At 33.4% G+C, this 17059-nt stretch overlaps 1 protein-coding gene across 1 annotated transcript; it reads right to left on the bottom strand.

Annotated features, from left to right (window-relative positions):
• Positions 1-5024: 5024 nt before the first annotated feature.
• On the bottom strand, positions 5025-11422 carry LOC110029304 (CBL-interacting serine/threonine-protein kinase 20-like). The gene is made up of 2 exons (XM_020731544.1): positions 11000-11422; positions 5025-6154 (listed from the first exon to the last, which is right to left on the bottom strand). The coding sequence occupies exons 1-2, from the start codon at positions 11318-11320 to the stop codon at positions 5099-5101; spliced, it is 1377 nt and encodes a 458-aa protein (XP_020587203.1). The 5' UTR covers positions 11321-11422; the 3' UTR covers positions 5025-5098.
• Positions 11423-17059: the final 5637 nt, after the last annotated feature.

Genomic DNA, 17059 nt, shown 5'->3' with positions numbered 1-17059 from the left:
ATTACATCTTAGATAACCAAAGTCACTTATAAATACTCTTGATAAAAATCAGAGAATATTATCTTCAAGGAGTTCAAAAGGATAGGATTTTTCAACGAAATCAGACAAAGATGTGTGAAATGAGAATGATTCAAATTTAGAGCATTTTATTGTAGAATCCAAAGGAGGAAGAACAAGGGGATGTCATAGATCCGGAGGAGAACCTCGGTGACTTCCCAAGCTATCCTAATGTTTAGCTTCAATTTTGAGGAGAACTTATTTAAGTGTTTCATCCTACCAATTTTATTAGTTTAGAGCTTACATTTGTGTGGAAGAATCACATAAATAGCCTGAAAGATGTGAGGATTTAGGTTATGATGAACGACAACCTCAGAATCCTAAGACGATTTAGGGCTTAGATTGTACAACAGAGCTGTACAAATGCCTAAAAATGAGGTGAGGATTTATGTTGCATAAGCAAACAACCTCGAAGTCCTATGATTTGGTTGTTTAATTCTAAGGAAGAAAATTGGTTTAGTTGTGGAAGACAGATTTTGCTGTTGAAGATGGTCGTACTGCCCACCATGCTGGCTCCAAGCTCCTCGTTGTGGTGAGTTTAAGTTTTCTAGTGTGTCAGGTTATAATGTCAAATCAGACGGCCCTATGGTTGTAGTTATTTAAAAATTTATGGGGGTTGGGGGGGGGAAAAGGGGGATTGGCATGACACTGGTTAGGATCCTATGGTTCTCTTGTTCTGGTACCACTATTTTTTATTTGATTTACTTTGTCCAAATGAATTTACTAAACTCAACTTAATGAGTTCCATACTTTCATTTAGACTGTGGGAAGCCTCGTTAGCAATCGTAGATTACCTCCTTCGAGGGATTCCCGATCACCCGATAGAGACATCTTAACTTAGTAGTAGTTGTTGTTTTTGTGATATTTGTGATTAAATTTTGAGTTGCATTTTGAGTTGTTTTGAGTTGCTTATATTTTGAATGTTGTGGAGGTGATTTTTATCTTGGTTGATTTTAGTTTTGGTTTTGATTTTAGTTTTGCGGCTATCCTAGCATTTTGATTTTCATGCAGTGTGACATCGTTGTTTAGCATGCAAGTTCGTATTTTGGTTATACATGCAAGTAAGTATAGTAACGTACTAAAAAAAGTACAGGAAACTAAACATGTAGGTATATAAATCATAATAAAAGCGTACCTGGATGGTCTTCCCGTTCCACCACCTGAAACTCAAAATGCATGTAAGGGCATTTTATGTAAAGCGGGAAAAATAAGGCTCCTAGATTATATCTTGACGAGCCCTTATTGGTTTGATTAATGATAATTTTACTTGTCAAGCAAAACATATTAAGTTTAGTAGATCTCCGAGGTATCCAACAGATCTAGAGAAAGAAGCAGGTTTGTTCTACTCTCTCATTGCTTGGTGAAAAGTCTCGAGCTCATTTGAACTTATTATGTTACTTAATAATCCATATTGTAAATATTTCTAGTGTTCAATGAACAGTGATGTTTCAATTATCCCTAGCAGTAGGGTCATTATCATTTATCATTCAATTTGAGAATTTTGCAAGCTGAGAATTATGCTGGTGAAGACCCTTAAGGGGGCAAGTTACTGTTATTAAGACACTTGACCAATTTTGGTTTTAACTTTGGCTTGTAGTGTTTAATTTCTAGTTACATTCACTTTTCTAATCCTCATTTAATTAAATTTGATTTAGCTTAGGTCTATACTAAGCCCTTAAGACCCTCGTGGATGTCTTAGTCAACTTGAAAGAAATTAAATTTTAAGTGATAATAATTCACCATAAAAAAAATTTGAATGTCACTTGAACATCAAATATGGGTATTAAATTAGTGAGTTATTAACACCCAAAACTATACCCCTAAGTCTAGGATCATTTAATTTGGTAGACCCCCAAATTTTAATCGTTTAGGAAATTTCAAATTTATCCTTTAATTGGAAAAAGTGAGATTGGTTTCTACCAATTAATCCATTGTATTTCAATCATCCAAATATGCTAATTAAGATCAAAGGTTGCCAATTTCCCTTTCTTGAATTAAGCCTAAATGTTAATTAAGGCTAAATTTTTAAAATTACACTTTTGCCCCTAAGGCTCTATCACTTTCATAATTCATCAAATTTAATTCAAATGAATTTAGAATTTTCATCCCAACTTACTCATGGGTCAATTAAGACATCAGAGGAGAAAATGTGATTTTTCAAATTTTAATTTAATTTATATATTTATATGCAAGAATGAGATTTTTCAAAGAAAATTCCATAACTTGACCAAGACAAAGCCTAATCACTTGAAATTTTTATTGGAGTTAGACTTAGACCAGAGAAACACTTGGGACAAATGTCATGATTTTTTGAGTTTATTTGAATTAATAAAATTATTTTAAGTTTTGGAGTATTAATTAATTATAAAATATTTTAAATGTGGAAAATTAAGTTTTACATTTTTATTAAATCTCTTTGAGGTTAAGGAACCCAGAGGAACAAATTTTATATTTTTTTTAATTTTTCTTTGAATTATTAGAATTATTTAAGTGAAAATCTATTTTTTAGCCTTTAAAAATTATTTTAAGCTTTAAAATTCAATATCTTCACTTAGAAAATTAGGAAAAATATTCTAATTGTTCCTAAGTGATTAGGAAAAAATTTAAAACATTTTCATGAATTTTATCAATTTTGTGATTTTTATTAATTTTTAATTACTTAAATATTTAAAATAAGCTTAAAAAAGAAGTTTTTATTTTATTTACAATTTTATTTTTAGAAAATTTCTCTGATCACAGAGAACTCCCAAAACTAATTCTTATGATTTTTTGAGTTATATTTTAATTATTAAAAATCATTTTAGTATCAAAAATGTCATTTAACTTAGAAAATCAGTTTGAGTCATCAAATGAGCTCCACATATTTTGAAAATTTTATGGAGAGTTCTCTGAACTTTAAATCACAGTGGAGATTTAAAATTAAGTCATTTAAATGTTTATTTTTCCCAAATTAATTTTCTTTGTGTTTTAGGATTTTGTGAGATTTAAGTGTGTTCTTAATGACTTGACTCATGAAAAATATTCCAAAGGGTTCTCTGGTCACAATAAACCTTTAGATGGGCAATACATTACGTCACCTGAGGGTCGACCCCCTCAACGTGGTGAAGGAAAGGCAGCACTTCAGAGCATCGATGATCCTCAACAGGCAGATGACTGACTAAAAGGAGGTAATGTGGTCGGTTGGATAATTCCAACCTTTATAGGAATTGAGCGATGGTACAATAAAATTCTCGATGGGTTCAGTGGCTAATATCTACCAAAAGAATGCCTTCTTTAACTGGTGATGGGCCTTAGTGTACCTGAACAGTTATCTATCCATCAACACAGATCCATGGTTGTCTTACAACTAGGGATGTATTGCTTTTTCTTTGGGCAATAGTGCCCTCCGATCGTTGGGTTTTGATTCCTCCTGGGGGTTTGGTTCCCTTCTCCTTGCTACCACTTCCCTAGCGGAATCTAACATTTAGCCCAACATCTGGTCTCTTAGCTCCTGGATCTTTTGTTGTACAAATTTCCTGGTGCATTCCATGTTCACTGCATCTCCTTAGTAGGTTTCTTCTCCATGATTTGCTCCTTTTTTGTTGGAGGCATGATCCATGCCCACCGCACTTTCCAGGAGATTGGATCTAAATTTATTATGTGAATCACACCTAAGGAATTGAGTACAAAGAACTAGGAGACACTGAGAGCACAAAAATGAATAGTAGAGTGAAAGGTTTGTGTAATATTTTATTCATAAAATGGTCCTCTATTTATAGACAAATGGAAAATAACATATGAAGTTATATTTATACCCTTACTTAAAGTAGGGATTGTACAAACTATTCTAGGTATTTTACCTTTGTGGGCCCATAGCCTTACTTTTCTCATGATCAACAGACTGAACTAAATAGGGTTCGTCGATCATGTTGGTCGGATGTACCATTCAGTGTCATCGGGTGTAATGTTGTCGGTCGGCTTGCTAACAACGGGTCGGTAGGACAGAACTAATGGCCTGAGTTTTTGACCCTCGACCTCCACCAAAGAGTTTCTGCCGACAGGGTAAAACTAGGTCATCAGTTAACAGGTAAATCACCTTAATCCAAAGAGCAACAATCCTTCAGAAGAGAGAATCCTGATGGGATGGGTGAGACTTGTACACTTTTGGTGGCATTTGGGGGAGACAACTAAGTGATCTTGGTATGACAGTCATGGGGGCCAGCTCTCCTTCAGCCCGACTTCATTGTAATCGCAGACTTGGACAATTATTCGCCTGTTGGTTTATGTGTCACTCGGGCTAATATAACCTTGACCGCCCTGGTGACTTAGGCGGTCTCAAATTTACTATATCCAGTTGGATATCTGATTCGCTAATTCGTCTTTCACTGGGCCCTCTTGATATTAAGGTCTTTCTCTTTAGATCATTAGATCTCCTTAAGATTCATGCCCACATATTTTCTATGTACACATAAAACAAAACTAGCAACCTTCTTTATAAAATTCTCAAATTCTCACTGAAATATCAAAATTCATATTAAAACCCCCCACCTCATATTTTTTCTTTTCTTATCAAATTCTCAATATCAATCATAAATGCATTCATTCCATAGTTCTAAACCATCACCTACGTGTCAATTTTATAGAAAGCAACCTTTCAAATGATATGAATGTAATTATCTCCAATATATATATATATATATACAATATCAATTACATAATGTATCACAGACATCATTTTTATACGCAATACTTAATTAAAGAAAAAAATAGAGGCATGTACATACATACCACCCAATTCTTATGTATTTACATATTTAACACTTAAATTTTGATTCTTACAATCATACCATTCAAATTTTTACTCACAAAAAAATTATCACTGTTTTAAAAGTTAAATATATTTTCATGCAACCACATATATATTTATATATAAATTAAAATTTAAACCACATATATATTTATATATAAATTAAAATTTAGGTGGTAGTTATGTAAATACATACGCATCTAAATCTTCCAAAATAATATGGTCCATCTAAACAGCCCTGGTCTCCTCTGTCTCTCATTCCAATGAAGCAACGATCGGCGGGCTGCTCGCAGTGGTGCCGGAGAGCTCGTCGGAGTATTTCTGCTGCTCAACACCTCCACCACCCTGTTGCCACGTCCAAACAATATCCTGCAACGATGGCTTCAAACCCCGATCACAGAACTGCTGGTACTCAATCGTATCCCCCGCCGATTTCTTCACTTCCACAAAATGAAACGAAGGCGTTACTTCAAATATTTCCGCATCTATGGCCAACTGCCCTTTTCTCCCTTCCTTCTTCCCCTGCAATTTCACCTTCCCGTCCTTCTTCCTCACCATAAAACTCTCCATCTCCGCAATCTTCTCGAATCTGGACACAATCGCCTCCGGTGGCTTCTGCGTCGTAAACCTAGCCTCTGCTGCCGTCGGCCGGTTCCCACACCCCTCAAACAACCCTGACAAATCAAAACCCTTCGACAACGATATGATATCAAACGCATTTAAACTCACCGGCCTCGTCGCAAAAGCAGCGTCGACATCGTCGACGATGCCCGCCGGGTCGTCGTGAGCTTCGATTGGCTTAAACCCCTTCTTAAACCAGGGGGATTCGACGAGTTTAGGGATTTTGATGCGGGTATTAGGGTTAGGGTCAAGGAGGCGGGCGATTAGCTTGCGGACATCGGGAGGGAACCAATTAGGGCATCGGAACTCGGCTTTGGAGATTTTGCGGTACATTTCGATGAGATTGGAGTCGTTAAAAGGGAGGAAGCCGGCGAGGAGGACGAAGAGGACGACCCCACAGGACCAGATGTCGGCTTTAGCGCCATCGTAGCCGTGTTTCTTTACGACTTCGGGGGCGACGTAAGCAGGGGTGCCGCAGGTGGTGTGGAGCAGGCCGTCGTGGCGGCGCGTGTGAGCGAGGGCGCTGAGGCCGAAGTCGGTGATTTTGAGGTCGCCATTTTCGTCGAGGAGAAGGTTTTCGGGTTTTAGGTCACGGTGGTAGACGCCGCGGCTGTGGCAGAAATCGACGGCGCTGATTAGTTGTTGGAAGTAGCGTCGTGCTGCGTCTTCCTTGAGCCGACCGCGGGCGATCTGATAGAAATTTATGATCATTAGAAAAAAAAAATTATAAAATAAATTTTATTTTGCACTTATAATTCAACTCTATTTATCTAAAAAATGGCATGGCAGGTTCAAGGAGACCAGCACTTGTGTTTGTTGGAAAAAAATGTATTTTTTAAGACGTTCTATATAATGAAAAATTCTATTTTATATCATTTCTCTTTAATATTACATTAAAATATAAGTTGTTAGTGAAACAATCTATTAAAATTATTTTATTATATATAAACATATTTATGAGTTATTGTCTTATAATTCTTTTTAAAATAAGCAATTTTTAATAAATATCTTCAAAATTGATGGCCATATAAAATTATGACAAAAAAAAAAAAAATCAAATGATCATCTAGAAATATCAATTTAAGCTCAACCTTTCATATATAATAAATTATGAAATCTCATTATATCCTAAGCATTTGCATGCAATGGCTACATGGGGTTCAAATAAAATGATCTTTACATTTGCTATGGTTCTTCTACTTCTTCGTACTATATGAATTTCTTAGGGTAAGTTTCAAGGTAAAACTGCAAGCAATTTAACAAAACTAACCTCTAACCCTAAATTGCTTGATACATTTCTTCTTCTCTTGCTCATCTACTTGGTTCTTCACCTTTTTGTCTTCTTGGATCCATTAGTAGCTTCAGTGGTCAAAAACTTAAGTAATGATGGGAGCTCTTCTCTCAAATTGGGGATCATTCCTAGCTTTTCTAAAAAAAAATTTATGATGTTTAACATAAAAAAAATATCATCAATAACCCACTTACACCGGACAATTATCAAATATAGAGAGTGCAAGCCCTCAAAGTCTTTCATGCTAAAAGATTTTATGTTTACTTATCACTCTGAATCCCTAATATAATATATAAATACTTAATTTCCCAATCCTTTTTGTTGCATTATATTTCATCATCTTTGTACTTATTTTGTCATATGTTCAAACACAGACTCCTACACTAAAATTTAGATTAGCTTTGAACAAAGAGTGCAATCTAGCATTTACTCTTGTGTTATATAATTTAAAAAAGAGCTTCATCATTTCTCCAAGAAAGATCGCTTCATGGCCAAAGACATATAAACAAATAAAGCCAAAGAAGGAAAACTAAGTGTGATAATGTGGTTGTAATAAGCTTCTCAACATCTTAAATACATAATCTCTAAAAACTTTTACACTTTTCTTCCAATGAATCAAGCATTCAAGATAGTTTTAAGATTCATTCATGAACCAATTATCCATGATAATCTTTATTCCTTGTTTTGTAATGTAGAAATAAATTTTTCTAATGAAGCTACATGAGGCATTCAACTACCATGGATGACAAAACATCATATGATACTTATAGAACCTCAAGGAAGAAGGTGTAGTAAATTTTTCAATCCTACTTAAAGCAAAGGCAAAACTACTCCAATCTTATAATCATGATAAACTTCACTATTAGCATATAAGGCTTTATCATCCCAAATTTATTGTCGGATATTTAATAAAATTTGTCATTCTTTTGTCAAGTATTGACATTTATTAACACCAAAACTATAATAATTCATACCATGGACCTCATGCTTTCTTTGTTAGATCATCCACAGCTCTCATATAACACATGATTTAAACTAGCTTATAAGTCAAAGGCATGTCATTTAACCTAATAAATAGTTCTTGATAATGACCTTCAAATCTCAATTTTAAACACGTATTATGATTCTTTCTATACTAATACTATCTCTTTCATAATTTTCACAAACTTTTCATATAACCTTCATTATATTGATCAATTCGTCGCTTATAATTCTGGTTCGATTTCTTTTAATATCATTAACTAAAAAATCAAGGAACTTAAGATCAACCAGTTCTTCTTGTAGAGCCCCACCAAAAAATATTTCATTTAGTTTGATCCTCTTAATTATATTAATTATTGATGCTCACTCTTCTTTCCTCTCAATCAATTATGGATAACTTAATTATATTAATTATTTTTCCTCACCACATCAAGTCAAAAAATTCTTACTCTTCACAGATTAACCACCTTTAACTCTACATGTTTTCACCTATATTGACATATTCTTTTACTTACAACCTCTTGTCCCCCACACCACTCAATAAACAACTTAATAATTCTTTGTTCATGTTTCTACTATCAAACATTTCCACTGTAGAACATCACCCAAATTAGCAAACTTTAGCTCTAATTATATGCCCAATGAAAACCCTTCTCAATATCAACACTCTAAAGTCAAATTAGATATTCAAATTGGCTAATACTATCAGTTTATTTAATCCAACAAACAACTTCACAAAATTTAAAGAATGAATAACAACAACTTCTTAAGAAACTCAAGCTTTATCAGCTTAAGGAACTTAAACTTTCATTCCCCTCAACGCAAAATGCCTTAGCTATAAATGGACATGTCAAACTAATAAGAACTCAAATGGAAGATTCTTTCACAATATTACTCGCAAAAAAATTATGTAGAATACATAAACATGACTGTAATGATTGCAAAATACCCGCTATTTATGTTCTCGTCGTGGTGAGACCTCCTAATAATCAACTAGTCATACATTGGTTATGTCAACTTATTTTTTCCATGGCAAACTTAATGGGATACTTTCTAAGGCTCAATGTTAAGATTTTAAGGATCCGCAACACCAATTCAATTTCTTACCCTAACGAAAACTTTAAATGAACTTAAGCAAAAAATCTATTGCAAGTATTTATATTCATCTACGATAACTAGGATTCATTATCAATATTGTTAATCACTCATTGATTTATAGACACAAGAAAACCAATACGTATATCCTAATATATTTGAATGGCATTCATCTCACATTCAACAATTCCTTTAGCACTTTTGAGCTTCTTCAAAACTTACATTGTACATTCAACATAATTTTGGTTCTTTATATTATATTATTGAACTTCATGCATTTCTAATTGTTTACATCTCAAGTAGTTATAATATACACTTGAACTTTCCAATGACTTTTTGTGAGCAACTGTAAGGTGTTAACTCTCTCTCTAATAAAATTTCATTAAATGAGAATCCACTATTATTGTTTGTCAATCCTAAATTATATCTTCTAGTGGGCTTTCCCTAGCATCTCATATATCATCAGACTATTAGATCTCCCATCTGCAATGAATCTCATGTGTCAATACATGCATTCACTTCCCAATTTATCTCTTAGGTCCTCAAAAGATTGCTCAAATATTTAAAAGAGATGATAAATTATGGTATTTGAATTAACCATGGACAACTACTATAACGGCTTATTCTAATTTATACTTAGCTGTTGAAACTCATAAGAGAAAATTTTAAAATAGTTCACTAAATATTTCTTAGCAAAAATTTAGTTTCAGAGCGCGTAAATAAGCAATCTGTTATGAAACACTCCTCCACTAAAGCCTAATACCATAACTTAAATGTATACTTTAGGAATTGGATTTTTCACTTTTTCAGTAATACGTCTATATTAAAGCAACACCTATTCTCTATTTATACCCAACAAATGTTCCAGTATTTCATCCTCGTACTAAATACAACAAAATTGATTTTTCATATCACGTAAATATGATAAAATCAAAGGGCGTCTCCATTCACCATGTCATTTTTCACGATCAATTTGAAGATATCTTCACCAAAGACCGTTCCATGACATACTTTAGTTAGCAAATATGACATGTTGACGACCCTCAACTTGAGTGGAGGCCCTAAAAACATAAATTTGTCGGAATATATGTAGCACTTCCCACACAAGTTATCACAACCACTCATCCAAAATTATAAACTTACTCTCAACCATTTATATAAAAACAATTTTAGTTGTATTTAACTATATCCTATAAAGTATAGCCCAGACGTGTGCTTGTGTCATATGGGTTTTAAACGAGTTGAATAGAGCTTGAGTTACGGTCAACTTGAGTTTGAGCTTGATTAAATAACCAAGTTCAAGCTCAGTTCGAGCTCGAGCTCGAGCATAATTCTACGAGTTCAAGCCGGCTCACAAACCAACTTGTTTAGCATGAAAGCAAAAAGTATTATTTTAAACTAGTGTTTTAATGAAATAACAAATAGAATAAGCAGTTATGAAAAAATTAATCAGAAATCACATGCTATAAAATGTATACACACACACACACACACACAACACACACACACACACACACACACATATATATATATATAAACTTTTTTTAATAATTTAAAGAAAATTTATTAAATTTTAATACATATTTTTTGTATATTTTTGTTAGAGCTAACTCACGAGTTAACGTGTCGAATCGGTGTTAGCTTGAGTATGGCTTGTTAGCTCATCAAGCTTATCTCACAAGCCACATATCGAGTCGGCTTGAGCCGGCTCACTTACACCCCCACTGTGTCAACATGATTTAGACATTTAAACTGCATTTTATAATTTCTTATATCGTATTAATTTTTTTTTCAAAATGAATATCTTCAATTGATTCCAGCCATGTACATCTATCATTTGTTCTCCTTTAATAGCGAGGAACTCCTCTTTAGCCAAACGTATGGCAAGGAACCCAAATTCTAAATTATTTTAAAACATCCCATGTGATTTAAGGAATAAAAAAAAATTCTTCCCTTTAGTTTTTATCATTAATCTTGTAATCAACTTTTTATATATATAAAAAAAAGAATTATACTTAGAAACAATCAATTTAATTGAAAAGCTATGATATTTCGTCTATTTCATCTCAAAACTAGAAAGTTGGATCCATTAGCCTTTAATCAATCCTTAAACATTCGATCATGCAGAGTAAATATCTGAAGACCAAACAAATAAATAAAAAGCCAACCTTGTCGAAGAGCTCTCCGCCACGAGCATACTCCATGACAAAATAAATTTTGGTCTTGCTCGCCATCACCTCGTATAGCTGCACGACATGAGGGTGGCGCACCAGTCTCATAACCGAAATTTCTCTCTTTATTTGCTCGATCATCCCCACCCTCAACACTTTCTCCTTATCAATCACCTTCACAGCCACGCTCTGCCCGCTCTCCAAGCTCCGGCCGAAGTACACCTTCGCAAATGTCCCCTGCCCGAGCAGCCTCCCCATCTCATATCTCCGCATAAGTATCCAATTTCTCTTCTTCTCCGTCCCCTCTGAGGCTGCCATTGATGCAGTTGCCGGATATGCAGAAACACACGGAGTTGGGTTTGCTGAACGGCAATGAGGAAGAATGAGGTGGGCTTCACATTGTGGGCGGGGAAGGGAGGAGGAGTTTCGGTTCGGTTTAGATGGCTTTGGAATAAATGGTGATTTTGGTTCGGTTTGGTCAAAGATAGTATGGATTGTAGTTGTATGTGTATGAATTGCTATTTATGGGATTTGGGGTTTACTGATTTTTCCTCTTTTCTTACCTTTTTTTTTTTTGAAGATTTATTTAATTTGAGGCAAAAAACTAATGAAAATATTGAATCAGCTTCTATATGCTCCCTCACACACTCCTATTATCAATGGTGAATAAAATGCTAATTATTCTAATTAACAAGTGTTTAGGAAGACTTATTGGAGCTTATTTATTCGTAGCTCATTTCAGAGAATATATCATTACATTTAATTTTATGATATATTATATATGCTTTGAAAATGATTGCTTTTCTAACATAATTGGTTGGGGTTGGTATGCTCTTTTTCTTGCAGTTTGAGGATTCGTTTTTTTGTTTCTTATTAATGTCTAGACATTCTAAGATTTTTCGAAACAGAAAAAATAGAATATTAATACATTCGGTTATGATAGTTTTGGTAAGTTTGCGTCCATTTTAATACATAGATGCACTTTTAGATATTTAAGTGTTAATCGATGATATAACTTTTGTTATGATCTTAATATGTAACATTGGTTTAATATTGATAAGGAAAATAAATAATAGGCTAGAGATTATGTTCGGATTTTGGACATAGAGTGTTAGGTATGGCTCATATACCATAAATGGGACAGATGTTGGAGCGGAGCGGAGCCCACGAGCAAAGTGGAGCGGAATGATCTGTCCAATCGGGGGAGTTTTATAATGTAGGTTGGGGGTGCGGGGGCAACACCCTGCGGTTTGGTACATGGGTAATTTAAGTAATTACATATTGTACTATAGGGTTATATATATGTCATGCTTGTAACCCTAAGTGAGATTTTGAATCTTGAATTATGTACTCTTTTCTTGTTGTGAGATATGTACTTCCTGACATGTAAATGAGGCGCAAAGATCATAAGCAAACACAGATCGTTTACGTGGTGTTCGATCCAACTTCCAACTGGATCTACGTCAACGGAAGGGAATCAATCAAATAGTTCACTAAGGCAAAAGAAATGGAGAATACATAGCTTATACATAGAGATGAGCCCTCATCTTTCTTCTATGGCCTTCCTTTTGTCAAACCTCGTAAATCTCTGTGTGTTCTTCTGGATTTGTGTCGATTCTTATTTTTCTTCGCCCTAATTTCTCAACATAGAGTTACATCCAAACTCAAATCCGTTCCTTCGGGCATGCATTTTAGAACCGTAAAAAACATAAATACGAAGGCGCCCGACCCAGTCCGAAGGGACGGCGACTCACTTTCTGACCAGACACGAAATTTGAAATTCAGAATAAGGAGTCAATTCAAATATCGTGAGTCGAGACAACCTACATTCTCCCTTTTGCATTCTAGGGTTTTTATTAGGTTTTCTATGCGGCACTTTGAGCGGCATGTGCAAAGAATGCCCTGACGTTCTCTCCATGCTCTTTGAAAGCTCGCCACAGATTCTGCCGAAGCGCATTGGACACCACTTCATCGAGGATGTGGACTGCTTCTTAGTGGACGTAGTGTCGCATAGTTACGTATGGAGCCCTTACGCAGAGCTGCGTACGGGCTCCAATCACGTTTTTTAAAAAAAATTTAAGAAAATAAATGAGAAGTGGGGCCACTGACATATACTTTTGGGTATGAATAATTCTAATTGGTTTACCATACACAACTCTGCGTACGACAAACGTAAGAAAAAATTGAACCTAACCGGCTTAGGAATCTTATAAATACTCATGACATTCCCTTCATTAAAGCTTACTGAATTTTTTAAGAAATTGTATATTTGAATAACCTTAATTCTACACATTCTCTGTTCTATCTGCTCAAATTGAGAAAAATATTATGAACATGTCAAGTTGTTGGAAACAATGTATCATGTTATGGTAAGCTTAGTTATTTTATTCCATATGTATTTAACTTTTTCAGGTCAATTGGCAGAAATTAATCAAGACAATATTAAACCCCTCTTTTTTGTTTGAAAATAATTTATTATGCCATTTTAAATTTATTTTGGTTCATGTAGAGTTCGTAATTTTATATTTTTTTGGTTGAATAATATTAATGTATTTTATGTGTACATTGTTATTTTTCTAGAAAAATCTCACTTAATCCTTTTTGTTTTAATTTAAAATAATTTATTATACTGTTTTAATTTTTTGTCCCTATAAAGCTGATTTTTTTCATTTTCTTTGACACAACAACATGAGTATATATTTTGATTGTATATCCTTATTTTTAAAGAACAATCTCATCTAATCATTTTGTTTGTTCAAAAATAATTTATGATGCTACTTTGAATGTATATTTGGTCTGTTTGGGGCAGTTTCTGAGTTTCAGGATAAGTTCTGCATTTCAGGATAAGCAACTTATTCTGAAGCACGACCTGCGAGATACGTTTAGTATAAAAAACTCAATCGCGGCAGACAGCGTTTTCAAAAACGTCGCCGCACTTATAAGCTGCCCCAAATAGGCCCCTAATTTATAAGAAACTTCTCATTTAATTCTTTTATTTAAATTAAAAATAAATTTTTTTTTTGCTAATATAAGGTTATTCTTGTCCATTTAGAATTCATTATTTCATGCCCTTTAGGAGAATAAAATAAGTGCACTTTCAGTTTACATCCTTAATTTTCAAGAAAAACCTCATCTAATCAATATATTTTATTTTGAAATAGTTTTTTATATTGTTTAATGTGTTTTTTTGTCCATGTTAAGTTGATTTCTTATGTGATTTAGTAGAATAATATGAGTGTACTTTAATTGTATTTTGGGTATACATTTTTTATCATCCAAGAAAAATCTCATCAAATCCTCTAAAAGAAAATGTCCAATTAGCATCGAACATTTTTTATGCTAGTAGAGCATTTTTTCCATGCTAAGCCCAATTGGCGTCAAATTAGTGTCAAAATAAATTTGACGTTAAAATGGGTGTTGCGAATTGATTTTTGGTCGACCTTTGTGTCCGACTGCATTTGCATTGAAAAATTTTGTTACTATAAATTTACGACAAAAGAATGACCGACATTAGCTCAGTGATGCCTTAACATCCAACCTAGCCGACACTAGTTAGCGTCGACATGGGTGGATGCTAATTAATGTCGACCATATTAGATGCTAATCAGCGTCGGCTAGATTCGACGCTAATGCATCAAATTATATTTTTAAAATTTGTTTGATGTTGCATCAAATTAACTGAATTTAGAGACCTTTTGGAACCTTAAAACTTCAATATTTCCAAAAATAAGTCTTAAATACTTATGAAAAATTGAATTTTTTTTTGTGTATCAAAATAATATTCAATTTTTTAAATGTATTTAAGACTTTTATTTTGTGATATTGCACTTTAAGGAAATGTATTTTCATATTTTCTTACACGTATACTAAGTCTGGGCATTTTGAGCTTAAATGATACAAAAAGTAAGAAATTTGGAGTCAAAAGTGACATTTTTCAAAAATTGAACTGGCGCTTACACGCCAGAATACAAAGAAGACCACGCTTAGGCGCCAGATTCTAGCGCCTAGGCACTAGAGACTATTATTTTCACAAATGCATTGAATTTAAACGAATTTTGAAGAGATGCCTATGGTGTCTCTTGGGAAATTCGTCCCTACATTATAAATGAGTGTTTTTCTGTCAGTAAAAGTGGTGTGTGTTGTTTGTAAGGGTGTGGGGTGTGAGTTCTAAGTTGGTGGAGAGTGTTGCAAGTGTCTCTGAGAGTTGTAAGAGGAGAGAGAAAAGTGAGATATTCTTCTTCCTTACATTTCTATGAGAGATTTGAGTTTTATTGTAAAAAGAGAAAGAGACTCAAAGGAGCTTCAAGGGATTTGCTTGGGGAAGATATCAAGTTATGTTATTTTACTTTTCTTTCTTGTTTTGTAAACTTGTTTTTATATATAAAATCCTTGTTTTGTTGTATCTTCCTCATGAATTCTGAGCAAATTTATTTTTCATTCTCCCTACAAAAAGAAATGGTTATGTGAAGAATCAAGAGTGTTGTGCAATATTTTAATTTCATATTTGTGATGAATTCAACTTTGAACTTCATTTACTTTCTGATCTGACCAATTAAATTGTTAAAATTTGTTGTGAAAAATACAATTCGAGAGGGCTACGCTTTCCACAACAAAGTATGAATCACATTTGATTTCATGAATGAAAATGTAGTCCATATGGTTGAGTGCTTGAGTGCAAATAAATAAGGAGAAGGAGATATTCATTGATGGACGTAAAATTGGAGATTTTAGGGTGACAGACTAAAATCCCTAATTCAGTTCAGGCGTTTGGAAACTAAAGTGAGATGTAGCCCTCAAGCAAGGGGAATGTGGAAACTCTGGAATGAGAGCCTGTAGCTTTGTAGCCTAACTGCGGATTTAGGGACTAAACAATGGATTAACCAATATTCTTTATATCTTGTAAAAATGATAAAAAATATAATTGCTTCCATTTGACATAATACAATTTTCTTCAATTTGATGATTAACTGACTATAATCTCATTGTAAGGGGAAAAATGTTTTCTTAAATTTGAACTCTCTGTCACAGAACCTAGTTTAATTTTAGTAAATTTAGCTTTGAAGTTTAGAGATTAGTGTATTAAACTTAGTTTCTTTAGTAGCATTAAACAAGTTTCGACCTATCTTTTTACTTAAGTTTTCCATAATTTAAATAATGTGCTTTTGCGTGATTTTCCAAACAAATTTTTTCCTCTCTGTGGGATCAATACTTATGACTTCATTAGAGCTCTCTATTACTTGAGCGATACATATACTTGTGTTTGCAACCTAGTGACGATTTGAAATTAAAAGTATACATTAATTCACTAGGAGTGACAGTTTTAGATATTTTAGTGAAAACTTATTATACTAAAGTAAATTTAATTGTGGTTAATTTGCATATTTTTTAGTATAGTTGTCGTGTGTATTGTAGTATTGAAAAATATTTATAACGCATAACATATTATTCTTCACTAATCCAAGATTAGACAATACTTGGATTTAGACTATTAATTTACATGTAATTGTCTCTTAAAGTTATAACTCCCTCCTCTTGTTATATTCCTTAAAATTTGCTATGGATTTAACATTCTCTTAGGTTTTGCTCTTAGTATCCATCACACAACGTTAAAGTTATTATGAAATTTTTTTTTATTAATGTGCATGAAAACAAGATTATGTCAAATCAAATTAGTACTAAAGTATGTTAGATCTCAGAAAATACTCTACTTTTTTCAATTATGTGTAACACCGAAAGATAATTATGGAGAATCAATAATATTTAAAATTTCACTAACCATTTATCACAAATCTACCATAGTTTTTCTTTGTGGAGGACTTGATTTTTTAACTATAGTTTTTTACAAAGGCATCTTAATTCCTTCTCAATGGCTAATCAAAGGATAAGAACATTTGATGACAGCCAAATTATAATTTTTTTCTTCTATGCTTTAAAATTAATGTCTTTGACAAATTCATATAGTACAGGCAAACCAATTTTTGTGTAATGCTCCAACTTAATATCATCACATATACTAGAAAATTATTTATTGTCCAACAATTGGGCACCTTTTAGTTA

Source organism: Phalaenopsis equestris, unplaced genomic scaffold (genome assembly GCF_001263595.1).
Source record: "Phalaenopsis equestris unplaced genomic scaffold, ASM126359v1 Scaffold000558, whole genome shotgun sequence".
Lineage (NCBI taxonomy): Eukaryota > Viridiplantae > Streptophyta > Magnoliopsida > Asparagales > Orchidaceae > Phalaenopsis > Phalaenopsis equestris.
The sequence above is the reverse complement of the archived record's forward strand: the minus strand, read 5'-3'. Positions and strand labels throughout refer to the sequence as shown.

Bases quoted from the DNA above. Each gene is read 5' to 3' on its own strand.
- LOC110029304 (XM_020731544.1), bottom strand. From the start codon at position 11,320: ATGGCAGCCTCAGAGGGGACGGAGAAGAAGAGAAATTGGATACTTATG. The intron at 6,155-10,999 runs GTTGGCTTTTTA...AATTTCTATCAG, and splicing joins GCGGAGAGCTCTTCGACAAG to ATCGCCCGCGGTCGGCTCAA.